This window comes from Polypterus senegalus, chromosome 3, assembly GCF_016835505.1.
Source record: "Polypterus senegalus isolate Bchr_013 chromosome 3, ASM1683550v1, whole genome shotgun sequence".
Taxonomy (NCBI): Eukaryota; Metazoa; Chordata; class Cladistia; order Polypteriformes; family Polypteridae; genus Polypterus; species Polypterus senegalus.
Genome location: NC_053156.1, coordinates 271,742,993 through 271,770,870, shown reverse-complemented (window position 1 = coordinate 271,770,870; position 27,878 = coordinate 271,742,993). Strand labels below are relative to the sequence as shown.

Below are 27,878 nucleotides of genomic sequence, written 5' to 3'. Positions count from 1 at the left end.
TGTCTCTCTCCTGTGTTTCTGTGCAAATCTGTGACCCAAGCGTGACAATACAAAAGAGGGGGAAAACTGTGCAGAGAGAGGGTAAAATATAGTGGAATCAACAAAAGAGAGTTCTGCATTTAAATCTATAGCAAAAATTTAAATATTTCTAAATGTCTTATAAATGTAAAAATCATGGTGCTATGCTTTTCTGAATGTAGAATGAGAGAAGAGGCAAAAATACCAGCTAATTAAATGAGGTTAGTGCTACCAGTTGTTATCACTTATTATGTATCTTGTTGGAACAAAAACCTGCAGCCACAATGGGCCCCCTGGATGGAGACTGAAAACCCCTGCCTTAGATGAATAACTTTTAAAGCATATTTGCCAGCTATAGTACAGTTGAGCAGTTCAGTTAAATAACCACAAGAGAGCGCTGTTGCTTCACAGCAGCTTTCAGATGCGATGCTATGCAGTTGAAAATCCATCAGAGTTTGTTGGGAGGGATCTGCCATGGATTAGGTCTGGGCACTCTGGACAAATAAAATAATATTCTCCTGTTGAATGCAGAATGGCAAAGCTATTTTGGAATGAGCCGATCAGATTAGAGCTATGTTATTAAGTTCATCCTTTCATTTTTGTGGATGTTTGTTTTCTAACGGACTCTAAACCACTTCAGTTTGTCTATCTTACTGCAGACACAACTACACAAGTGTTACTTATTAATTCAATGGTTTGTTCTTGTAAAGTACACAATGGCTTGCAAGTCCAGCAAGATATACACTGTTACAAAGACAGACATTCAGCAGACTCAGTCCTGTATTAGTTTTGCAATATTATTTGTTTATTCGGCTGACGCCTTTACTCAAGGCAGCTTTTAAGATCAGGCTTCATTACATTTGTTTACAGATACCTTTTTTTTTACAGCTAGAGCACAGGCAGGTTAAGTGACTCCCTTAAGGTTATACAGAGTTGGAAATGGAAATGAAATCAGCAGCCTTGTGGTTTAAAGTCCAATACATTGAACAAAGGCATTATTTTTGTTTCGACTCCAGGAACTACAAAGCCACTAGTGAAGTAGTTATTGAAATTTCACCCTTGCCTTCGCATCTGGAAAAAAAAAAACACAACCTGGAGCTCCCAAATCCATAGCAATGACATACAATTAGTGACGGATTCCATCTATTCTCCGCTGGCCCTCTGTTTTTCTTTAAAAAATACTTAAGAAGATGAATTATGGAAATTTGTAGACACTAGCTTATGGTCATCCACCTCAAGCTGGCATCTACATTTGCTCCATTTTTAATAGCTCCTCAAGATGGTAAAGTACTGGACAATACTTGAGTGAACACTGGAGAGATCAATGTCACCTATGGAGCAGCTCCTCCGTGCCTGCCTACAAAGTTTCACATTTAATTAGCTGACACGAGAGATTATAAAATGTCATGAAAGGCAGGTGTCTTATTCCCTCCCAGCCATTGATGGATTTCTCCTCACGAAACAGTACAACTGCGCCCTTCTAAACTGTCATGTTTTTTTGTTCAAGCCCTGCAGGTGACTGAGCATATGCAATTACACTTAAGCACACATCCGTGAGCGCAGCAGCGTGTTACCACTCCCGTCCATGTTTCCTCCTCCAGTCAGGGTAAGTTGAGGTTGGTGATGTAAGAAATGAACCTTGAATTTTTGAATCATCATGCGCCTTGTAAAAGCAGGGGTAAAATGCTACAACACTATTAATGTATTTTTTTTTTTAAATATCTATTAAAATGTTCAATAGACGCAGTCAACAAACCTTGGGCAAATACATATGGCTATGTAAACAATAAATTAGTGTGTTTATAATGACCATTCATTCATTCATTTATTAAATTATTTTTTTCAAACCTGCCATTAGTGGACCCCAAAAAGGGAACAAATCTATTTATATAAAATTCTAAGAGTTGTTTCTGTCTGTCACAAGATTACTCACAAATCATTAGAGATAGAACCTCATTCAATCAAATGCTTATGACCTTATACATACTGGTGAAGCAAAAAAATGTGGCTGGAGGCAACATTGTGAACATATCAGGGTGTCTTATGCCAAACTGTATGGACAAACTAATTGAGAAAGTGAGACAGCATAGAGAAAAAGAAGTACAGCAACATCTACTGAGTATGAAGCCATTTGAAGAAGTTGACTAAAGGCGCTTTTCCACTGCATAGTGCGGCATAGCACGGTTCAGTACAGCTCACCTTGGTCCGGCTCGGTTTGGCTCGATTTGCGTTTCGACTGTAGTTTAGTACCGCTTTAGAGTGGGCGGGATTATTCCCGTGTCGTTGTAGTTGCGCCGACTCTACTGCCGTGACACCGTGGAACTTTTACAACAACACGCAGACAACGACAACACTTTAGCTCGACGACGCGCAAGGGTAAGCATCTAAAAAAAGCACGTCACTAGCTAACTTTTATCACTGTTGCAAAGCATAAAATGAACTTAATTGCCAGTGTAACATTAAAATGGTGATTCTGTATATTACAGATCTTCCACATTTTGCAAAAAAGTCGCAACAGACCATCTGTTTGGACATTTAACCGTGCTTCAGAGTGGTGGGATGTGATTGTTCCCGGTTTTACAAACACTCAGTGGCTGGAGAACTTTCGAATGTCTGAAGAAACATTCATCCACTTATGCAACAAACTGCGTCCAGCGATGGAGAGACGGGACACAAACTTCCGCGTGTGTGTACTTAAAAGAAAAGAATAGCCAGTGAGGCAGTAATGACGATTTTCTCCGGCCAATCAGTGACCAGCAGAGTTTACACGTCACGTTTTGGTAACGGTTCGGTGCGCTTGGAACCTCGGCTGAGGTGGTGCTAAAAAAAGGACCAAGTACCAGGTACTGTTCCCAGTGGAAAACCCCCAAAAAGTGAGCTGAACTGAACCGTGTCGTGCCGTACTATGCAGTGGAAAAGCGCCATTTGTGATAGGAAGGTGAAGAGGAATGACCCCAGCTCTGTGCACACTCTGTCCATAAATGCTAAATGTAGTTAGTAGCAATGGCCACAAAGCCGTTGGGCTTTGGGTTCTGTGTCTTTCTTATGGCAAAGTGCATAGGCAAACTGGCAAACTTCAGAATCTGATTACATGATAGGAAGAAGAAAAATGATAGCCCTGGCATCAGATGTGCACAATCTGCTAGAAAATAGAAAAAGTGGCTAGCAGTAATCTCTGTGAAGCTATCAGGGTTTTTGTCTTTCGTATGATAAACTGCATAGGCAAACTGATGAAGAAGATGATGTGACAGAATAAAGAAGAAGAGCAGCAACATCTGCAGAGTGTGAAGCAAATTTCAGAAGCTGATTACGTGATAGGAAGAAGAAGAATGATAGTTCTGGGCATCCTACTGGTACTCGTAAATTCCTGGAGTTGGAATCTTGATCTTGGGAGGATCGGAAGTCCATGTGATTTCTATTTACATATAAAGCAAGAATAAGCAGTTGACTGTGTACTCATTCATCACAGGATAATGTCGTACTGACCAGAACAGTTTAGGCTAGTCAATCACTCTGACATCTCTGATATATAAGAGGAAGCCAGACTCCTCAAACAAAACTAAAATGGACCCTGAGTTGACAAGCAAAATCCATAGAAACTGTGACAAGGTAATGATCTGAATATGAGGTAGCATCACTAAGCACTGCACTGCCATGCCAATCTATACAATGTGCATTATTTTTTAATTTCTCTTATACTCTGTGCCCCAAGGACAAGTCACGTTTCAGTCTGTCGACCACAGATTGGTATAAATGAAGTCTAGAGTCATTCATTATTATAATATACATTTTCATTACGGAATTGTGTGGAGCCAGAGCCTATCTTGGCAGGATTTAGAACAAGGCTGAACTCAGCTATCAAATGGAAACCAGTCTATCTCAGGGTGCGTTCTTACAAACAACCCACCAGGTTGATTTGCAGTCAACAACACACCTAAAAGACACATCCATAGACAGTTGGGATGAAACAAATGCCTGATTCAACCCCAGAAATCTGGATCAGGCAGAGTGTAACCCTAACCACTGTGCCATCATGCCGCCCCTAGGGTGAAAGGGGATCCTTCCACTTGTTTGCCTATTGTTGAGGAAAAACTTTCGATGGATTAAAAAAACATGAGTGGGAACTGACATGCAGTTTGGCTGGCTGGTCTCAAATATCTTCAGCTAACACATGCTGTGCAGCTCTAAAGACTTTCATCTGCATTCCAGGGGATGATGTGCGTTTTTAGGGGACCCTATCATTCCCGTGACATTTAATTTCAATGCAATGGGCTAAAGTGAGGAATATGAAAAATGAAGCCACTATGCCTTTAAGTCAAACCAGATGTTTCTGCTGGATGGTAGCAGGAGCCAATGTGTCAGAAAGAGAATGCAGAGTGGCTCTAAAATAATGATCATGGCCTTTATGTCATTATTGCTGCTTTTGGCTTTAGGGATGTCCTTTGACAAAACCCAAATAGTTATAAGTATTAGAAAGAGGAAAATGTAATGACTCATAAATGAATTGTATAAGCAATGCACCATCTTAAAGTTAATATCACTAAGTGTGTGCATCCATCAAGACCCGGGAGTTCATTTAATAATTTACAAGTTGCACTCGGATGGGCTAACTCTTTCACTGCTTTTTCATCATCAACAGCTATGAGCTTAAAAAGGTAAACGGAGGGGGCACAATTTCAGGACAGATCTCAGTCTTGCTAGGCAGACTTGATGCACTGACACTGACTGAATAAAGCTTGGACTGATCCAGATTAACAGGGGGCTAAATTTAGTAATGTGTACAAATATGTACAGTACATCTTTCATTTTTTTTTTGTTACTTACCAGAGGAATACCACAAAAAAGGATTTTTTTTTGTAGCAAATGAATAAAAAGAAACCAAATATAAATTGTGTATGCCCTGTCTAGGTGGCACGGTGGCGCAGTGGTAGTGCTGCTGCCTCGCAGTTAGGTGACTGGGGTTCGCTTACCGGGTCCTCCCTACTTGGAGTTTGCATGTTCTCCTCGTGTCTGTGTGGGTTTCCTCCCACAGTCCAAAGACATGCAAGTTAGGTGGATTGGTGATTCTAAATTGTCCCTAGTGTGTGTGTCCTGCGGTAGGTTGACACCCTGCCTTGGATTGGTTCCTGTGTTGGCTGGGATTGGCTCCAGCAGATACCTGTGACCCTGTGTTTGGATTCAACGGGTTGGAAAATGGATGGATGGATGTCCTGTCTACATGTGTGTAAAGTTTACGTATTCCTCCTGTCTCTACCTGTTTCCTCCAACGTGCCAAAAAGATGTTTGCTATAAACTTTATACTGTTCTAGGGTGAGGGTGGTTGTGCACATTGCTGACCTACAATGAACAACCATTCAGATCCAGAGCTGGTTTGTGTCTTGTGTCACTGATGTTCAGATAGCCTCTGGCCTCAGTGACCCTGTATTTGAATAAGCATGTTAAAAACAAATGGATGGATGGTTTCTTATGGCAAACCAGAGACTATCCTGGCACCTCTGACCTCTGGGAAAATGGCTATATTATAAACATTGCTGTTCTGGTCACTGACCTCAACCTTGATTGAAAACCATTTATTCTAAAATGTTGCCACTCCCAAGAAGCTGAACTGAATGTCAAATTCAAACAAGCTAGATAATGTGAATCTAATCGTGAGTAGAAACTATCCAATTTATTTCAAATAAGCAGAAAGTAATACGTAATTGGGAGTATGACAGGTATCGACTATAGGTGCGACTCCACGATCACACACCCATAACTGTCATTTTGTCATCACTGTGTTTATGTGAGTGGACGGACAGGAGATGAATGCATACGCTCCACACACGCAGCAAACTAGGGCTTTGTGACAGCGGTGCTAACTGCTGTGCCCCCATCCAGACACAATTTATTAAACGCACCAATGGACAGGTAAATACATCATTTCTTAAAATACCATCCCTCATTCATTCCTCCCACTCCACACCCTGAAGAACCCAGTGCTGCCTTATCATAGAAAACTGACCTTAAAAGCGTGTTTCCGGCTGATGTTGTCTGAAGGCTGAACTGTAGAAACTCGAAAACTCAGCAGAGGTATGCTTCCCAAAACAACTTCCTCCTTCTCATCTAGCAGCAGGGAGCCATAGAATAAAAACAAACATCCAAATTATTTGATCTCCAGAGTAGCAGTGAAAAAAACAACAGCAGGATCTTTCTTCCCTCTTGCTCTTCCTGTATTAGAATCCATTTCCAGACATACAAAAGAAGGCTGAATGATGTAGCAAAAACAATGCTGAGCTTTTAAAGGCCATTAGTGAGATAACCGAGTGCAGAGAGCAGTGGCCGTCCATATGCTCCCATCACCTCTCTGCTCCTATTCTGCTGTCTGTCTCTGTCAACCAGTGTGAGGGGAATGCGCCAGAGAAGAGCTCAGCCTCTGTGTGCGTGCGTGTGCGTCTGTGTGCTCAGCGTGTCTTGGCGGTGTAGAGATAGCTGTCAGCCCTCGTGACTCAATGTTGTTGGAATCCTTGGCCTGGCCTCCTGCCAGAATTACCTGTGTGACCAGTCCAAGGCGCACACACAAACATGCGTGCACACCTGCCTCCACCTGTTCCACTATTCTTATTTGCTAAAATAAAAAAGAAGGATTTGGCCCCTTGCACAATATGTTAAACTTAGAAATATTAAGGATATGAAAAAGTAAACCTTTGCCTCCAGAAAGGAGCTTTATCAAATGCACCAGAATAAGAGTTTCTCAAATATTTGTTCCTGAAAAACCAGTTTATGAGTAATTTAAACAGCTGTATGCTGATCCATTACATGAGCTGTATGGTTTATCACAGATTTAAAAAAAAAATAAAATCATATGAACACCAGCACAATAATCCGAGCCTGGTGCTAAAATATATATCTTTGTACCTTCTCTCACTTGTGAGACGGATTAAAGCCTACTGACGATCAATCAGATACCCTTTTTGCTAATCCTGTCATTGCATTAGCATCAAAGGAATGAGCCCATCAAAATCTTTTTTTACGTTGCCACCCTGACCTATACATCTAACCACCCTGTCACCAATACTGGGTCATGGAGAGCCAGACCCTACCCTGGCAGCACTGGCCACAGAAATCAAGGTAGGACAGGACACCAGAGCAATGCACATTAGAAAATGGTGTTAAACAGAAATATTCAATATTGTGTTCACTCCATCAGCAGCACCAGAAAAGAACAGAGAGTGCCGACTCTACCATGCAGGTCCACACTTTCCTGTCATCGTTAGGTAGAGTAAATGACTGGGCTCTTTAGAAGAATGTCTAAACTAACTTAGCCTGCTGTTGTCACCTTTGAGAAGACTAAGGGCTCGTTTATACTTCACGCTCAGAACGCGTACGCGTCCTCTGAGCAGGTCCTCAGAAAATAATGTGACGCGTGCGCGAGTTGCAGTACCAGCAAAAAGTCGGGGGGCGCAGTGTGATAACAGCCGGAACGTGACGTCAGAGTCTCTGTTTACATGTGACAGAAAGCAGCTATGCGGATCTTAGTAGGTTCGATGTTTGATGAATGGTTCAATGTGGTGAAGCAAAATGCTGACATACAGATGCACTCGTGCTGCTTTTATATTCAAGTGTCGCATATTCCTGATCGTAATGACACAATACATTTTAAAAGTCTCACATACCATGTTTTGTGCCATTTTTTTTTTCTGGGGCTTTCTACTGACCTGACAGCACCAGCAAACAGCAACAGATCACCACACTGTACACATAACATGTATGATATTCCAACTCTCTGCACATTTAGAATCCTTAGATTTATATACTTGATATCACTTTCATGATGAAATGCATTAAAGTATGTACATTACATTTTATAGATAAATCGTTAATTTCATTTAAATAAGGAACACTGTTAATAATTACATACATGGGGTGACACGGTGGCAGAGCGGTAGCACTGCTGTCTTGCAGGGAGTCACATCGCTGGTATTCCCTGCCTGGAGTTTGCATGTTTTCCTGCTGGGTTTCCACAGTGTGCTCCGCTTTCCACCCAAAGATATGCAGATTTGGTGACACTAAAATGCCGCTAGTGTATTTGAGTGCTTATATTCACCTTGCAATAAGCTGAGGCCTCGTCCAGGAATTGTTTCTGCCTCGTGCCCAATGCTAGCTGGAATGGACACATCCCTGGATTGATAGATTTAATCATTAAACATCCTTTTCAGAGATATTGCAGTAAGGTGTCATCAGAATTTATTGGGTGTTCCAGGCAATTCACAACACAGAGAAGCCAAACCTATTCTCACCGTGATAATATCTCGCACTGCCACCTGGTGGATTCCTCCAGATTTACATAAAGTACGCGTGCAAGTATAAACAGTAAAACGCTTGCGTAGCAGGAGCGTCCGCTGGAGCATGTGTCACATCACGTGAAGTATAAACCCGGCCTAATGTTAGGTTCACACTACATTTTCGTTTAAAAACGCAGACATTAGTCCAAATTATCGTCTTTCATATACACTACCCTGGCATTTCTAACCCAAGAAAAAGGAGACTTTTGAAAACTCTCTCCAGAGCCCATCTACTTCTGAAACAACCAGCTCATGTGGAAGGGTAAACTTGCAGATTTCTTAAAACACAGATTCTAAATGCTTCTGCTTATTACGTAGACTTCCCCTAATTGGATCCTGCTTATTACAATATCTCATTCTCTGATTGTTCACAGTGCAATGAAATCTAAGCAAGTAAAAAGTACTTATATCATTACATTAAATCTTATTTTCCTATTGTAAGAATTATTGACTCATTAAAAATTTATATTTGTGATTATTTAGCTTACTTTAAGAAATCTTGTCAAGTAAATTTTGCGTACCCCACTGACAGATTTTTTTACTAAATAAAAGCAAAACAAATCCCATTTAAAGTTTTTTTTTTTGTCTAATGGTATATGCATTTTTGAAGTGAATGAAGAAAATCATATTCCAACATGACACACACAGAAGAGTTGGTTTCACTGGTGCGTTTTGTGCTGCATACATGCATACATTTAAATTGCATTGTGTACAGTTTGAATGCTGCATATTAACAGAAAAAGCAATTCAATTACAGGTTGCTATAATTCTGCGATAAACCCTGTGGTGGTCAGCATTACTATCCCTTCAAGGATATCCTGCCTGACGTGCGCATGCCCAATGCAAGTGAATGTCTATGTCAGTTCAGTTATTTTAGTGTGACTGGAGACACTTTTATAAGTGATGTGAAAATGCTAATGTAGATGGAGATTATCTTCATTTAAAAAAAAATTAAATGAAAACACAGTAGTGTGGATTTAGCCTAATACTTCTGTCCATCCCTGTATTGGTAACACTTTAATTTAGGTGCTGCAAAAGTGTATCTGTTACTCATATGCTGTTATGCAACCAGACCTTAACAAAAGCTCCTTTTGGCTTTAATGACACTTACAAAGCATAGTTATTTATGTCTGCAGTCTACTAAAATAAATTCACTTTGAAATGGTCAGAGGCCACTTAAGTGAGACAGATTTCTCTTGATATTGCATACTTCGTTATAAGACCTGTGAATCCTTCATATTCACATGTAATTTTGTCAAAAGCTCTTAATATGCTACAATGTAAAGAAATGAACAACCACTTCACTGAAACTTTGTAAGTGTTAAGACCAAAAGAAGCTTTTGTTAAGGTCTTGTTACATTACAGCCTATGAATAGTAGATGCATTTTTGTAGTACCTAAACCAAAGTGTTACCCATTTATTTTTTAAACAGGATTAATCCATTATGGCTTTATCAAATTGTCTATTCTTTTGTTATCTTGAAATGGGAATTTGATTTAGTAGGGGGCTATTTTAGGCAGACCAAGCCTCACATCAAAGACTGCACATTGCATCCAGCAAAGGAACACATTTTCATAATTAACAAATAAAAGAGTGCATATGAGAACATGTAATTGTAAATACAACTGTACTGGATTAAAAAAAAGAATTCCAGCATTAATAAAATTGAAAAGTAATCCAACCTAAACAATAAAGAAGCAGCACCATGGTCCAGTGGTTAGTGCCATTGTGTCATGTCCACAATGTCCTCTGTTTAAATCCCATGCTGGGTTTCTATCTGCATGTAGCTTCTACTCACCTGCCCAAAGACATGCATGTTAAATTGACTGGTAATTCTAAACTGGCCCCATGGTAAAGTGAACATGAGGATGAGCATAAGCAGACCCCATGATGGATTGACACTGCAACAAGGGTTAGCTTCTGCCTAAGATAGGCCTGGGCTCCCCATGACTCTAAACTGGATTAAGCTGCTCTGAGAATGTAACCTTATAAAAAATCTCAACCATTGATGATCAAGAATGATGTCAGTAGAGACCAGATGTTCAAGTCTGCACCTGAGATTAACCAGGAATAAACTTCACCAAGATGGTTTAAGATGGAATATTTGAACCAATAGATAGATTTTATTTGCCTCCAAACCCTAAGCGCAAAGCAATACAACACAGGAATGGTTTAGGGACAATTCTATGAATGTCTTTGAGTTGCTCATCCAGAGACCATACTTGAATCCAATCAAACATCTCAGGAAGAACCAGAGAATGGCTGTCCACCAAAAGTTTTGATCGAACCTAACAGAGCTTGAGAAGATTCTGCATGTAACAATGGCAGAAAATCCATAAATTCAGGTGTATGAAGCTTGTCACGTCATGCCCAAGAAGACTCCAGACTGTAATTGTTGTCAATTATTTCAATTATTTATTCTTTTTTTTAAAAAGTCTGTTTCTTGTTCTACCAAATTAAACAATTCATTCAGCTGTTCTAGAAATAGGTAGGAAACAGTAATATGAAAGCTGATGACAAAAGGTGAAACAAGTAAGAGCTATGTTCTCTAGTCCGTTATTTTGTGTTTTTTTTCCTGTTAAGCAAAGTGAAGCTCATCTAATAAACTGCATTTTCTCTTTCAGTTTCCTCTTTGTAAATTTCTAATGATTTCACTACTCATTAAAGGGCTACTAGCCAGAAGTCTCTAAAAGATTTTGTGCAATTGTCAGCAATGGGAATTCATACAGATTGTTTTCACAGAATCTTAGTCTACTGCTAGTCTAAAGGCAACCTGAAAATATTATTTAAAATAAGCTCATTACAAAATTTGCCACAGGAAAGGATCCATTTGTGTTCTTAAGAAATACAATCCAGCTGTGGACTATTATTTGCTTTTTAAGTTATAAAAAAACACATCACTTTAGAACGGTTGTGACAAGAACAGGTTATTCAACCCAACAAACTTGTCCAACCTGTTCACCTAGATTGTCCAAAATAACATCAAGCTCATATTCAAACATCTATAAAGTCCTAGGTAAGTTAATCCATGTGTCTATGATTCTTTGCATGAAAATGAAACTTTGTAACATTTGTACAAAATCTTTCCTTATCAAATTTCCAACTGTGTCCCTGTGTTCTTGCTGCCGAATGTATTTTAAAGCAACAAATGAGATCCACTATGACAATTAACACAGGAGATCCGCTGTCCTTTCGTTATTTTAAACACTTCAGTCATGCCATCTCTTCCTCTTCATTTTCGCAACCTAAAAAGGTTCAACTCCTTCAAGTTCTACTCATGGCTTAAGTCTCTTAGTCCCAGAATCAACCTACTGTAGTTGCTCATCTTTGGAATTTCTCTAGTGTTGCTATGTCTTTTTGCAATATGGAAACTAAAACCATACAAAGTACACTTTGATCAAAATCCAGTATCATTGAAATATTAGAAAACCTGTGACGAGAACAGGCCATGCAGTCCAACACGTCCATCCATCCTATTCATCTAGATTCTCCAAAATAATATCACTTCTTGTGTCTCTGGTTCTTTGTGTGAAGGAAACACTTTCTAACATTTTTTCCAAATTTGTCCTTTGCAAGTTTCCAGCTGTGTCCCTGTGTCTTTATTGTAGTTTATTTTAAAGTAACAACTGGGATCTACTGAACTAATTCCTTTCATAATTTTAAACAATAATAAAATAGAGATCAAGGGAGAACATGGTTAAACTAAAAACGTTCAACTCCTTCAGTCTGTCCTCATATTTCATATCTGTTAGTCCCAGAATCAATCCAGTCGCTCTCTTCTCTGGACTTTCTCTAGCAATGCTGAGTCTTTTTTGTAATATGGAGACCAAAACTGAACACAGTACTCCAGGTGTGGCCTCACTTGTGTATTACATAGCATAAACCTAACGTCCTTTGACTTGTACTATGCACATCATGATACAGTTATGTAACCTAACATGATCCTAATAATGTTGTATGCATATAAATTTCTCCTTGGGATGAATACAGTTTATCTAATCTAATCTAATCTAATCTAATCTAATCTAATCTAATCTAATCTAGTCTAATCTACTATGTTATCTTTCTTGATTGTTATTGCACACTGCCTGGATATAAATAATAATGAGTCCACTATGACTTCTAGGTCCTTCTCCTAAGGTGTTCTTTCAAGTTTCAGATGGCCCATTGTGTATTCAAATCATCAAAACATTTCTAGTTTCAACGCACAATACCTTACAATTACTTTCATTCAATTACATCTGATGCAAATCTAACCAAGAAAGTCCCTCCATAACAATTGAACTCATTCTCAATTATCTGCCCATCAACTTAGTTTACTATGTACAATCTACGCCAAGCTATTGATTATATTCTTGCCCAATAATATATTTCTAAAACTATCCCTTTCAAGATACCTAAAACTAGTCTGCTAATATCCATCCATTATATCCTAACTACAGGGTCACGGGGGTCTGCTGGAGCCAATCCCAGCCAACACAGGGCGCAAAGCAGGAAACAAACCCTGTGCAGGGCACACACCAAGCACAATTTAGGAACCTGCATGTCTTTGGACTGTGGGAGGAAACCCACGCAGACATGGGGAGAACATGCAAACTCTACACAGGGAGGACCTGGGAAGCGAACCCGGGTCTCCCAACTGCAAGGCAGCAGTGCTACCACTGCACCACCGTGCGGACAGTCTGCTAATATTATTAAAATTCATTTATACCATTAGCTACGTGATAGAGATTAAACTACAAGCTTTCACTTATTCATTTTTTTGCTTAGTGTTGCCCAAACAGGCAAAGCTCAAATATATCTTGTGACTCTCATCAGAAGTTAATTAAATAATGAAAGTGCATATTCATAATGCATAAAAATGGATGAGTCTCTGCTCCTAATGTATTAAATATACATAAAACTATGATAATGACCAGCCTTTGATTTAAACCAACCCATATCCAGAAAGAGAGATGCACCCTGTCTTTACATCTGCCAAGTGCAAAGCAAGAACTAATGCAGTCCAGTCCTGGGCTCACTCGTTCTTACACACACATCCTCACTTAAGTCCAGCTAGTTGTGTTAGACTGTTTTCATTTGTCTATGGGACATAGAAGGAAATAAGGTTAACTTTTCAAAAACCAAGTGAAAAACAGGAGATATGCAAACTTTACAGAGGGCTGTGCCAGCAACTGACCCGGTGTCCACAGAGCCCTGAGGCGAGACAACTGCTTACTGATTCATTATATTCTAATACTTCTGGCAGCTAAAGTGAGGTTTCTGATTAACTCATTAATGGAAATCAATTCAAAGGCATTGCTAATCTTTACAAAAAAGTTTAACTTAAAGCCTAAAAGATAGTAGTCAAGTGACCTTTCAGATATGGTCAGACAGGAAAAGATTTTAGAATTACTGGATAAGCACTTCGTCACTTGATTCCTCATAATCTAGCAAGATATCCAAACTACTTGACAGGAATGGAATGAGTAGCAAATGGAAAGCAAACAATTCCACATCCATTTGTGCAAGCAGAGAAAGATAAATGTGAGTTTGTGTAGAAATCATGGGACAGGCTGTGTGGTATGATGTTTCACAATCTCTCCTCATTGCTTACAGTTTAACTCTTCAGCGTACCAGGAATATGACTGTATGACCATGGGTGTTATTTGGAGTACTACTATAAATTAACTAAGTCACACAGTGGTATCTGTAAGTTCTCCCCATGTCCGCATCAGTATTCATCAGGTAATCCAATCTCTTTGCCAAAGCCTTTAAACTAGTAAATTTTAAACTAGTATTAAACTCAGAGAATACAAGTGCATGTGTGAGTGTGTGTTCTAAAACAGATTTACATCCCATTCAAGATTGGTCCTTGCCTTGTGTCTGAGGCTTCCAGGAAAGGCTCTGGCCTTTGAAGCATAATTGTTCATAGGACACAAAGACATTATCTATGTACAAATCTAAGTGTTTTAATCCTGTATTAACAACATCATTTCATTGTACTTCAAACAAGAATGTGGTACTTGACAGGGATGCCACCTATCACCATTGCTATTTGCAATTGCCATTGAGCCATTGGCTTTATACTTTTAAAATGCAACAGAGATAAAGGGGATTATCAGAGAAGGACTTGAACAGAAAATATCACTATATGCAGATGATATGGTACTGTATATATCCAACCTACAAAATTCCGTGCCAGTAGTCCTAATAGCACTAGCAGATTTGCAAAAGGTATCTGGACTCAAAATCATTTTGAATAAAAGTATGCTTTTCCCAGTGAACTCTCTAGCACACAATATTAAACCAGACACCATCCATTTTATCTTAGCAGGTCAGTTTAAATATCTAGGGGTAAATATCACAAGTAAATATGAAGCTCCTTTTCAAGAAAACTTTGCTGTTTGCATTGAAAAAATTAAACAAGATGTGTATAGGTCTGGCTTCAAATTACAAAACTGGTTGGAACGAAAAACTGCAGCCACTATGGGCCTTCAAGACCAGAGTTAAGTACTTCTGGTATATACAGTGTATTCCGAAAATATTCAGATGCTTTCATTTTTTGCACATTTTGTTATGTTGCGGTCTTGTACTAAAATTATTTAAATTCATTTTTCTCTCATCAAACAATACTCAAATAAAAAACTGAAATATCACATTGAACTAAGTATTCAGACCCTCTACTCAGAACGTCATTGAAGCCCTTTTGACAACAATTACAGTCTGAAGTCTTCTTGAGCATGACATGACAAGCTTCATACACCTGAATTTAAGGATTTTCTGCCATTGTTATTTGCAGAATCTTCTGAAGCTCTGTAAGGTTCGATCACAATTTTTGGTGGACGGCAATTCTCTGGTTCTTCCTGAGATGTTTGATTGGATTCAAGTATGGCCTCTGGATGAGCAACGCCATTCCTGTGTTGTATTGCTTTGTGCTTAGGGTTTGGGGGCAAATAAAAGCTATCTATCTATCACATAGATAGATAGATAGATAGAAAGGCACTATCTATCTATCTATCTATCTATCTATCTATCTATCTATCTATCTATCTATCTATCTATCTATCTATCTATCTATCTATCTATCTATCTATCATTGTCCGGTTAGAAGGTAAACCTTCAGTCCTCTCTGAGGTTCAGAGTGCTCCACTTGGTTTGACAATGCCACCATTTGGAATTGCACAGGTGATGAGCGGTGCCAGGTTTCCTCCAGGTATAATACTAATTTTGCTTAAATCAGACCAGAGAATCTTGTCTCACACAGTTTGAGAATTGTTTAGGCAACTTTTTGCAAACACCAAATGGCTTTCATGTGTCTTTAACTGAGGTAAGTCTTCTGGTTTAGCCACTCAATGAGGTGTTGCATTGACGGTTGTCCTTCTGGAAGTTTCTCCCATCTCCACACAGGTTCTCTGGAACTCATCCAGTGTGACTATTGGGGGTTTTGTCACCTCTTTTACAAAGGCCCTTCACCCACCATTGCTCAGTTTGGTCAGGTGGCCAGCTCTAGGAAGAGTCATGGTAGTTCCAAACTTCCTTCCATTAAAAATTGTGAAGGCAACTGTGCTCTTGGGAGCCTTGGGTGCTGTAGGTATTTTCTGTAGCCTTTTTCAGATCTGTGCTTGGACACAATCCTGTCTCTAAGCTCCACAGGTAATTCATTCAATCTCATGGCTTGGTTTTCAGATTGACAGACATTGTCATGTGTGGGACCTTCTATTGACAGGTGGGTGCCTTTCCTAATAAAGTCCAGTCAATTGAATTGACCACAGGTGAACTCCAAACAAGGTGTAGAAACATCTCAATGACAATCAATAGAATGGGAAACACAAGACAGATTTCAAGTGGCATTTTAAAGGGTCTGAACACGTGTGAATGTGATTTAGTTTTTTAATTTGTTTTTGCTTGATCTGGTATATTAATTGTTGCTTGATGTGAAGAAAAACTAATTTAAATGATTTAAGCACAAGGATGCAACATAACAAAATGTGAACAAGTAAAGGAGTCTACTTCCTGAATCCACTGTATTGTAAGATTTGCCATACACTCTCAATTATTATGCTTACATGCACACATCGTAGACAATCATAACTTATATCACCATTATGAGTTATTGTTGTGATGCGGCAGCATATGCTGTGTTTAAGATGTGATGCAGGAGTTTGCCCTTTAGCATAATTGTGAGTGCCTCATGCCTGCAGAGATGCTTCATGTACTCTGAATATGCCCTCAGTAATTGGTGCTGTCTCTCCGCTCTACGCAATTGGCATTGCCTTGGAAAATGGTCAGCACAAGTGTGTCAATGACTAAATTGTACAGATGTGCTTCTTTGACAAAAACTCACTGCCAGCTTGAAAACTTGGAAAACAATTTCCTCTTACTTTTCCAGCTAGTACAATGTCAACATGGCTGAAACATTTTCTGGCCCTTTGATTCATAGAAGGTCAAAGATCAGGTATGAAAGTCTCCTAGTTGTAAACAGGTGTGGCAGTGTTTTTATCCGCGTTTCCTGTTTGTATTACTCACTCTGAATGTCGCTTGAGCAATTTTTTTCTACCTTTGTGTCATTTGAAAGGTCTCCTCTCATTTTTACAGTTACTTATGTTACAGTTCTTTCCTGTGGAGAAGCACCTATATAGAAGGTTTAGAATCATATGAGTGCGTCTTTCTCCAGCTTGTATTGTAACATTGGTTAAAATCTAGGTTAGAGCGGTAATGCAAAAGAGGCTACAGAATTTTTATTTTTAATCTCAAAGGGAGAATAGCCACACATCATGGAAAAAATATTTTTCTCAGAAATGTATAGTGTAAGTGAGAAAACTAACACTGCAGCCTGAACCTAACACTGCCAGACAGTCAAAAAGAGTCTGTTAAAGTAGCAATGGTGAAACCCTGCATGCACAACACTGTTTGTCCTCAGAAGATTTGTATTTTTATCTCTATAAAATTAAGCCAGTGTTTGAGACTTCATCAGGATTTTTGTCACTAACTCTTGTGTGTACGAGGGGCATTCAAATATAAACAGGAATTTATGAGCTATGCTTTATTTATTGAATACAGTGAAACGACTTAAACACTATTTTTCTATATAGTCTCCTGCCACTGCAATACACTTGTTCCAGTGCTCAGCAAGCTTCTTAATCCCCAAAGAGTAGAAGTCTTTTGACTGCATGTTGACCCATTCTTGCACAGCGTCAATAACCTCCTCATTTTTCCCTTCTAAATATGTCTTAAGTGGAACGAAGAGATGATCGTCCCTCTCTGAATGACTTGCACCAATCGTACACTCTAGACTGAGAGAAAGAGATCTTCATCCCCAAACTGTGTGTTAAGTCTCAAATAAATCTGAGATGGAATGACTCCTTCATTTGTCAAAAATTGAATAATAATGTACTGCGCAACACTACTGTGCACCATCTTGCTCCGACATGTTGATTACAACTGACAGGAAGGGGGGAAAGAGCAGCTAGCACCACTAGCGACAAGTTCACATATGCGTATTGCTTGTCCAATGAGTCAGGTCTACCTTGCACTATTTATAAGAACAGAGCATGAAAATGTATGTTTATAATTGAACACCCCTTGTATTTGGAAGCCACCACTCTGTAAAAAAGGAATCACAATGTCTAGTTCTCACCTCAAAGAGCTTTGGTCCCAGACTGAGTTGAAACTCAAAGTGAAGAAGTAGTTTCTTTTCAATTGGGACTCTGATGTCGTCCCACAGTCGATGGAGAGACATCCAAATCTAAAGGTGCTGTCACACTGCATGAGTTTTCCAGTGATTTTCATTTGAAAACTGAATATAATCTTAGAGGATCGAGGTAGTCTTGTCATACTCCTGTGACTGTCAGGTATGTAGTCTGATATCCCCAGTGACTCAGTCCAACCAGTATGTGACTCCCCCAGTAAGGTATGATTTTGTCTTCTGTTATAGAAGCTGTATGTATGTCTGCGCTGACAACCAATGAGCGCTCACGTAATCATATAATGAGGAATAAAGAAGAAGAGTGTTTTGGATCTCACTTTCAGAAGAGAGTCTCATCTGTCTGATGTCTTGTGTGAGGTCTTGACATAGGGTCAGGATTGCGACTGGACTTATTGTACCTGGAAAGCTTCCCTACAGTATGTTATTGGTGGTCACAAAACCGTCAAGCTCATGATATTTCAGAAGTGTGAAACTACTGGGAAGTCATCACAGAATTGTATCAATTGTCATCAATTCAATTTCTAGTCTTAATATCTGACATAGACAACTGCAGTCACCAGGTTTGACATTCTCTCCGACTAGAGGTGATGTAATAAGTCACTGTCTTAAGTTATTATTGTGAGTAAATTAGTATTGAGTGCAATCCAATAGCTGGTTACTGCCATACTTACTGCTGTTGAAATAAGCCCCAGTTCCCCATAACCCTGCATTGAATGAATAGTTATAAAAAATGAGCATATGGTAGCACATGCAGCCAGTTGGACTCAAAAACAGGCACTACACAAAACATGTCAACTTGCCAGAAAACGCTCAGCTGGCCTCTTGTGCCTATATTTGTTATGTACATTGAAGATGGTTGTTTTGCAGATGAGCCAGGTGATATCTGCAAAGCAAAACTAATTACTCAGAAATTGAAGCAGAAAACACAGGAGTGTTACAGAAAAAAAGCAAATAATGAGTAGGTACTGCAGCAATGCGGCAGAGACACAAAATTAAAACCCAGGCACAATCTGTGTGGAGTTTGTATATCCTCTCTGCATCTTGCGCATATTTTCCCCCCATGTACTTTGACTTTCTTCACACATCACCAAGATGTTTGTGTCAATTAGCCTGGTGTGAGCAAGAGTATGAATGGACCCTGCTGACTGACTGACATGTTTCCCAGGGTTCCTGCCCTGATCCCAGTCCTACCAGATATGCTTTGACTCATCATAACCCAGAACTGATTTTGGCGGACTGATGATGTATGGATGGAGGAATAATTTTAAAACAAAGAGGAAAAGAAGAATATTAGAATCAGGCACAAATCACAAGTACTACTTTTTCCTGAATACAATAACATCTGTATGGGGGATGCTTTAATATTTTCAACTAACAGATTTTAGGTAAATGACTGAGGCCTGAAAGAATTGTCAAACTGGACAGAAGTGAAGTGTATTCTGGGAAAACTGAAAGACAAAGCAATACTTTAGAATGTTTTACACAACCAGTCTGTTTGTAGCTTAATGCAGCTTTTGCTTGACCTTGAGCTTGTGCGATAGAGTTCCTGTGTTTTGAGAAACTGTAAAAGTGTTAGCCACTTTGGGAGCAGGTGTATGTGCTTAAGTTGGGTGAGGAAGTGGGGAGATAGAGTGGCCGCCTTTAATTATAATCTATATATAAAAAAGTCAATGTATGTGTGTCTGTGTATGTACTGTATGTATGTTCCAGCATCACTTCCGAATGGCTGGAGCGATTTTCATGAAACTTGGTACACATGTTTCTCATTGGTCGACTAAAAATACTGTAGGGTGAAATCAACCCTAACCCACCTCCTTCTTGGCAGGGTGGGGGGTGATCTTGCGGTCTTGTATGCATGTTATCATCCAGTTGACACTCGGAACGACTACCAGAGGGCGAACTGGAGGTGACTGGCAGCATTCTTTGTGTTTGAGCACCACCACCGCACCCCTGTTACTTTTGAAATTAAATAGAGTTGGCCAGTTCCGAGAGTCAACTGGATGTTGCATACAAGACCGCAAGCAGATTATTGAGTCTTCATTGATTGTTAATTTATTATTATTTTTAAAGTTGTTGTTTTTTATATATTTTCCTCAAACAATTAAAAAAAACACTTTATTCTCCTTGTCTCAGTTCCATTTTCATGTCAGTTTTTGTTTCAGTTCAGGTGGTGCTTTGTTGCAAGAATGGAGTGTTAAGTTCATTTTCTGCCTCCCTAACACTTTGAGAAGAGCCGTGGACATTTGAATTGAGCCTACTGTTTGTTTAGCTACAGGACACTTTCCAAGGAGCTCTGCCTCCTACAAGAAATCTTTCTTTTCACTTTTTGATAGGAATATAAAATCAATAATGAAAGAACTGGATCATCTGGGAACTGTCATCTAGGACTGAATGAAGGCTAAACAAACCCAGCCAGGTTGTATAATTCTTTGTATTGCTTATTTACTTCTATTAGTTATTATGTAAGTAAACATTTATATTAAATAAAAACAAAAACTCTGTACCTCTACCCGATTAATGATAACTAACATAGTCAAGTGCTTGTCGAGCTGCACTCCCATAAGGGCACAAAGGCTCACTTTGTGTAATCATTTATTGTTGGTATAATGGTTTGAAGTTAAGCAGTGAAAATAAAAGGGGTAATCCAGGGGTAACCTGTATTGATTATGAGGGGTACAAAGGGAGAAAGTGAGACAGGTTAAAGGTTAAATATGACAATCACACGGCTACTTTTGACATTTCTTCATACAGTATTCCCCATTAAGAAAAGACCCTAAGATGTTATACCAGTACCTTTTGTGTTAGGTGCACATCACAGGTTATCTGATATCATGATTAAAAAACCCATTAAACGAAGACTCTATTTTACAATGAAAAATGTCTCCCATTTTGTTTGTTTCCCTTTTCTATACTTGCTTTGGCCAGTACTGCATTGCAAAGAGTCCAAGCCTATAAATTCTGGATTGGTTGCTTGTCCATTACAGAGCATACAGCCACACTCGCCTGCACTCATGGCTATCCACTCAACTGAACTGCATGTGTTTGGATTCAAAGAGGTGAGTATGCACTTGGAACTAACAGACAGCTCTATTATTAAGAACATAAGCAAAATTTATGTGGTTGCTCCACATATTTATTTTTTTTTCATTTGTGTTGCTGTTTTTTGATGCAGATGGCAATATCTTGTGATTCATACAAAAAAGGTCTCACCCTAATACGGTGTTTCCTGCAGTGGCCAGGCAATTGTGAATACAATTCTGTGATTACTTAAATGACTGGAGGTGTGCGCCCATCTTTCACAAGGGTTTCGAGGCAGTGCCTGATCTAATTACTCACTTTGTTTATTTTCCACACTGTTGTAAGTACTGTTACAAAAAGAAACCAAAGCTATCATCAGTCAAGAGTGGCTACATATTTCAGTTTAATCACAACTGTAAGCAAACAGAGAGAGAGCATTTTTGACCTACACTGTCAAATTAACATTTTTTGTCATGGTTCTGAATAGCTTCAGGTAGCAGATGACTAAAAGACCTACAATCACCACCTTAGTATTAGTTGAAAACCACCAAGCAACGTGGGAGTCAGGGAGGAACAGCAATTAGTCTATATTTAGGATAAGGTTTGTCTCACAACCGAGACAGAACTGAGCCAAAAGAAACCTGATCAACCAGATTACACATCACGTTTACAAGGCTTTGTTTTATAAGATCGATCCTTACATTTAGTCAGGAGCAGAGCTGAACAAATATCGTCTACTCTATCTCTTCCATCCACAACTGTCAAAACTACACAACAAGTTTGAAAACAGCAATCAAGCAACGTTAGACAGTACCACAAAGCCAGTTTCAAATGGCTATAACAATTATCCATGACGTTTCCACTTTTTACATTTTAATTGTGTTACGATATGGGATTTGAATGCTTAAAAGTCATCTGTACAAAAGCAAATATAAAAGCCTACACAATATCCTAATAGAACTAGAAAATAATTCCATAATTGTCTTTCAGATGAAATATATCTACATAGACCAACTGGTTCATAGGGTTCTGATTGTCATTGTACAGAGTACTCTGAAATTCTTACAGTTATGTGACTATGCAGTGTTCACATGTGTGTCGTGTGCTACATATTCGTGTTAAATGCACCTGTTTCTGGGAAGCCTGGTAGACCCACCCTGAAGCGGGTGCGTTTGAATATATATTCAAAGTGAATTCAAGGCTGTGTCACGACTGCTAGATTTTCATTTAAAAACAGCCTTATAAATGAAAATGATCTTTGTCCATACTGACATTTTAAGTTTGTCTACAAAAGTATCTCTGCCCACATTGAAATGACCAAAATCACATATGACATAGACATTCGCCTACACTGGGCATGCGTATATTGTCAAAAAAACCCTTGGAGAGGTGGTAATGCCACTGGCCACAGGATTTATTACAAAACTGTAGTGACCAGTAAATTATTTACCTTTTCTGCATGTAGGCAGCTTTCAAACTGTACAAAATGCGCACCTGTAAACAACACAACAATGGAAAGTAATTTGAGCATGGGAATGGCACCACATGACGAACCACTTCAGGATCCCAACTTAGGACCCGAGTGCAGCCGTGCAACAGGTGATACCTCCGCACCAAACCAGCTTGAAAGGAATGGAACATTGTGAAGATTTTTTTACAGTGGCTGGAGCACCAATCCTGTCACTTGGAGGAGGACCTGCTTGCAGGGCTGGATGCAGGTTAACGTCATAACCAGGATGGAGCAATTGCAGATTAAGGGCCTTGCTCAGAGTGAAATCAGATTGGAATCACTTCTGGCATTTATGGGATTTGAACCGGCATCTTAATAATTGCCAGCACAGATCCCTGGCCTCAGAGCCACATAAAAAGCATATTTTAAAAATATGCATTTTTAAAACTAAACTATAGTAGAGTGGAAGGGCCTGTGAAGTGCCTCGTGGAAGGAGGCTGTAAAAGCACTGGGAATACTCTTGGGAACAGACTTATAGCGTGCTTCACTCCTTCAGTCTGAAGAATTAGGAGTCAGGAAAAGAACTGCATCGAGTAGTTTGCCTGAGAAGGAGGAAGAGGAGGCTAGTATGCATATATGAAACATTCAAAGTGTACCAAACACAACTTAGATGCTTGCATGTAAGTAGCATAAGTGCCATGGAAAGAACTCTTCTATGTCCGCTTTGTTGGGAGTTGTTTTTCTTCTGTGATGGGTGACCAAACAGAGAATAATGGCTACATAATAAGCACAAACAAATCAGAGTACTACTAGAGTCTACCTTTTTTTCCCATTTCCATTGCAGTGTCCAGCTGGATTTTTCAGAAGTATATAGCTATAGACAATGTTTATAAAAGCCTGCATCTCAGGGGGTTAAAAATGCAGAGGTAATGTAGATGAAAGGTGAAAAATGGAGATTAATGACCGAAGCTTGAAATGAAAACCTAGAATTAAAATGAACAGGATCTAATCAGGAAAGGGCCAGAGCTGTGGTTAAAGGATCTGGGCTGGTAACTTGAAGGTTGCTGGTTCAAATCCTGGCAGTGACAGAAGGAATGCTATTCTGTTGGGCCCTTGAGCAAAACCTGACCCTGTGCTCTGCACCTACAACTCTGAGTAAGTTGGGGTGTGTGAAAAAGAGAATTTCCTCTTGGGGATTAATACAGTATATCAAAAGTAAGCACAAACCAGGGGTCCTCAATCACGGTCCTGGAGAGCCGTAGTGGCTGCAGGTTTTTGCTCCAACCCAGTTGCTTAATAAAAAGCACTTATTGCTAAAGTAACACTTCTGCTTCACTTTAGTGATTTTGAGCCCTTATTGCTTCATTTTGTCTTAAACAGCTATTTTAATTGCTCCTTATTATCAATAACATGCAAATGACAAGAGAGAGCAGCATTTCTCCATTTAGCTTATTTACATTTACACCTGTGTGTATTTATCTGCACTATTGGGTTTAATTAAATACTTGAAAGAAAATTGAAGAGAAAAAAGTGAAGGACTGAGAATTACTCGTTCATTTTAGCCTTCAAATCATTTGCATGATAGAAAGGGAAAGAAAATCTAGGATATGAGAATGACCTGACATAGCAGAGTTAATTTAATTTCATAGCTTGTTAGTGCTTTATTGGCAAGAATTGCTTTCTAATTAAGCAACCAGGTCAGAACAAAAACCTGCAGCCACTGCGGCTCTCCAGGACTGGGATTGAGGACCCCTGGCACAAACCAATCAGTGTGATTCGAGTCTGTGTTTTTTGTAAAACTGGATTTTCATGTGTTGTATAACTGAGCCATCATTTCCAGAAGTATCCATTTTCAGGAATTGATAACACCGGGGTAGTGTAGACGAAAGGTGAATGTGTATGTTTTTAATGAAAACATCTTAGAGGGGACAGGGCCAAAAAGTTTAGAGATTTACCAATAGGTGTGTGACAGATAAAGTGAGGAAGCTGGATTGCTTGCTTTATTAAAGATGAGAAATGGTGCAATAGATAATTAGGTTAGCTTCACGTGTGTATATATATATATATATATATATATATATATATATATATATATATATATATATATATATATATATATATATATATATAACCAATATGTCTGCACTTTGTCAAGTATTTAGACCAGGTCCACTGAAGCTCTAATCTCCCATATCAAGAACTGTTCCTGGCACTTTGGCAATGCACAGAGTCTTCTGGCATTGTAGCACAGGTCACTATTAGCTACAAGTTTAAAGGAGTTACTCAAACACAAAGCTATGCAATCTGTGGAATTTCATCTCAGAGCAACATTTATCTCTTTTGCCAGCACCTCTGCAAAAGGCTCCTGTTATTTTCTTGAAGGGCTAACCCTTTACCCTGACCCGCCTTATCTTTCAAAAAAATGTGCCTGGCTGGACTTGAAGGAAGCAATTTCAAAAAAGGAGTGTCTGTCTATGTGGTTAAAATTATTTTTGAAACTGTTATAATTCATGGGCATAGAGTTTTATTCCAGCATTTAAAAAGTTCTTTGGCTTAATCCAGATAAAAATACAGGGAGATTCTAATGGGCAGGGCCCCCAGTTATGATGAGTTACTCATGTAATAATGAAGCAATAGAAACTAAATAAATACAGTGAATACCATGATAGATGAGTAAGCGATGCAATCACGTTCTGTGTTGGGAAAGGTCGCCTTCTCCTTGCAAACAAAGATCGACACGGCGCTCCATATTGGCAAAGGTATCTGCAAGCATTGTAAGGGTGATGGCAGCAATTTCCTGTTCAGTGTTTCACTGTAATTGTTCCAGCACTCCTCAATAGAAGAAATCCAAAGATGACAAGTCTGGGGAATAAGGTGGACATAGTGCCTTTGAACTGACCTGATTGCCAAAAAATGATTCAATTTGTGCCATACTGCAAGTTGAAGTGTGACAGGTTGCCCCATCTTGCTGGAAACAACCTTCACTGATGTCACAGTCATCCAGTTGGTTCACAAATAAGTTTGTACATTTATCCAGGAATACTGTGATCTTTATTTTGTTTGGATTGCTTCATTATTAAGACAGTAATACATCATAACTCAGGGTCCCACCCTTTAGAATCATCCTGTATATCTATAGGGTGGTCCAGATCTAATAATGCAATTTTCATTACGCTATAACTTATTAAGTTTATTACATAGAAAATCACCCAAAAAGTCTCAAACCATCGAGAAGTATGCAAACTGACGCCATGAAGAATCATCTTCGCACTGAACTGGAATTGTCCCTTCATAAATCAAAGTCATCCAGATGATCTGGATCTGCATAATTAGATCTCGACCATCCTGTATACAGGGTGAGTCAAGATTATGTTAACACTAATGGTACTGCTATTTATATACTTATATACAATTTTTGTGGACAATTTATGTGCCACATATGGTTGAGACATTCCTGTAAATCATCTTGCAGCATATATGAAGTATGTTTTGTGAATAAATTGTTTCCGCCATTCAAATGTTAACATCATTTTGACTCACCCTGTGTATATATATATATATAAACACTCCTGGCCAATTTTTTCTAAAACAATGTTTCTGCATGAGGATCAGGTCCCACTGTGCTAATAAGACAACTGCTCTCCATCCATCTGTTTTGCAAATCTCATTAATCCATTACAGAGGTGTTAGGTGTGTGATCTAATCCTAGCAATGGCAAGTGGCAGGAACCAGCACAGGAAGAGACACAGGCTTATTACAGGGTCCATTCACACACAATACACAAGGCCATTTTAGACATCCAATGAACTAATGCTACACCCACACTACTATGTTTTCATTTAAAAATAGAATTTTAAATTAAAATTATCTCTGTCCAGACTAGCTTTTTGTCATTGTTTGTGGAAAGTATCTCCATCCACAATAAAACGACTGAAAACCCATGCAGTATGACATTTAAACATTTACCTATACTGGGTATGCATGATTGACAGAAAAATCCTTGAAGAAGTGATGATGCCACCAGCCACAGGATTTATTGCAAAACTGTAGTGATCAGTAAATTACTTGCCTTTTGCACATGAATGCAGCATTTAAACTGTGCAAAATGCAATTTAGATATATACAGGTAAGCAACACAAGAAGCGACATGGAGAGTAACTCTTCTATGCCCGCTATGTTAGAATATACTTTTCTTCTGTGAAGGGTGACCAATCAGGAAAGGAGATGCTGCAATGAGCAGGATCTAATCAGGGAGCAGCCACATAAAAAGCACTAACCAATCAGAGTGCCAAATGTATGCATTTTTAAAGTAAAATGTAGTAGTGTGGACAGGTCCTGGGAAGAGCTTCCTGGGAGACTGGAGGGGCATTGGAAGTATTCTTGGGAATAGACTTATAAAATCCTTCACTTCTTAAATCAGATGAACTTGTATTTGGGAAAAGAATATCCTCAAGTAGCTTGCATGGGAAGGAGGATGAGGAGGCTATCATGCATGTATGCAGCACTCCAACTGTACAAAACATAATTTAAATGCTTGTTGGTAACCAGCACAAGTGCCATGGAAGGCAACTCTTCCATGTCCTCTATGTTGGAATATATTTTTATTCCATGAAGGGTGACCAACCAGAGAATGAGATGTAATGAGCAGAATCCAATCAGGGAAGGGCTGCATAATAAATACTAACAAATCAGACTGCAATTAGAGTCTGCGTTTTTTTTTTCTAAAGGTTACATTTTCTGTCATTTGCGTTGCAGTGTCCAGCTGGATGTTTCAGAAGTATATTGCTATTTTTAAAAGCCACTGTTTTCAGCGGTTAAAAATGCTTGGATAATGTGGACGAAAGGTGAAAATTGAGACTAATGTCTGAATTTTTAAGTGAAAGCATAGTATTGTGGAAGGAGCTTTATTGAATGTTTGGGGTGTCAGAGGGAAAGGAAACACCTTTCAGAAAGCTCAACTAGACAGAAACAGAATTTACAAATTCTTGACACACTGTGACTGGGTTGTTATCTAACTCAGGTCACTGGTGCTGTAATGCATCAGCACTACCCACTGTGATACTCTACACCCATTAATGAAGCGAAAAGACATCAAAATGAGATAGCCACAGCATATTACAAATATGTGATGAAAACTGTTTTTAGGGATGTTTTATTTGACATGGGTATAAATAGGGCCCTGATACGTTTTATCTGCCAGTAATCCAGAGTATTTGTTACATGATCAAAACATATTAAATTAAAAAAAGGTGTGGAGAGTAAGTGGGGTCGTAGAGCACAGGGTTATAAAGATCACACAATCAGACAGACAGCTTTGTGGAGTCAGAGATAAGGAGTAGCTGACTATATCCAGCCCCTTCAGTCGGCATCCTCTTTCAATCAG

General features: G+C 39.0%; 1 protein-coding gene across 9 annotated transcripts in view; it reads right to left on the bottom strand.

Annotated features, from left to right (window-relative positions):
• Positions 1–27,878, bottom strand: part of plekha6 (pleckstrin homology domain containing, family A member 6) — a 327,603-nt gene that overhangs the window by 72,188 nt on the left and 227,537 nt on the right. For all 9 annotated transcript variants that reach the window (XM_039749189.1, XM_039749191.1, XM_039749190.1 and 6 more), the window contains one exon: positions 6,020–6,120. In XM_039749189.1, the coding sequence (XP_039605123.1) occupies positions 6,020–6,120 (101 nt within the window). The remainder of the gene's footprint in view (positions 1–6,019; positions 6,121–27,878) is intronic.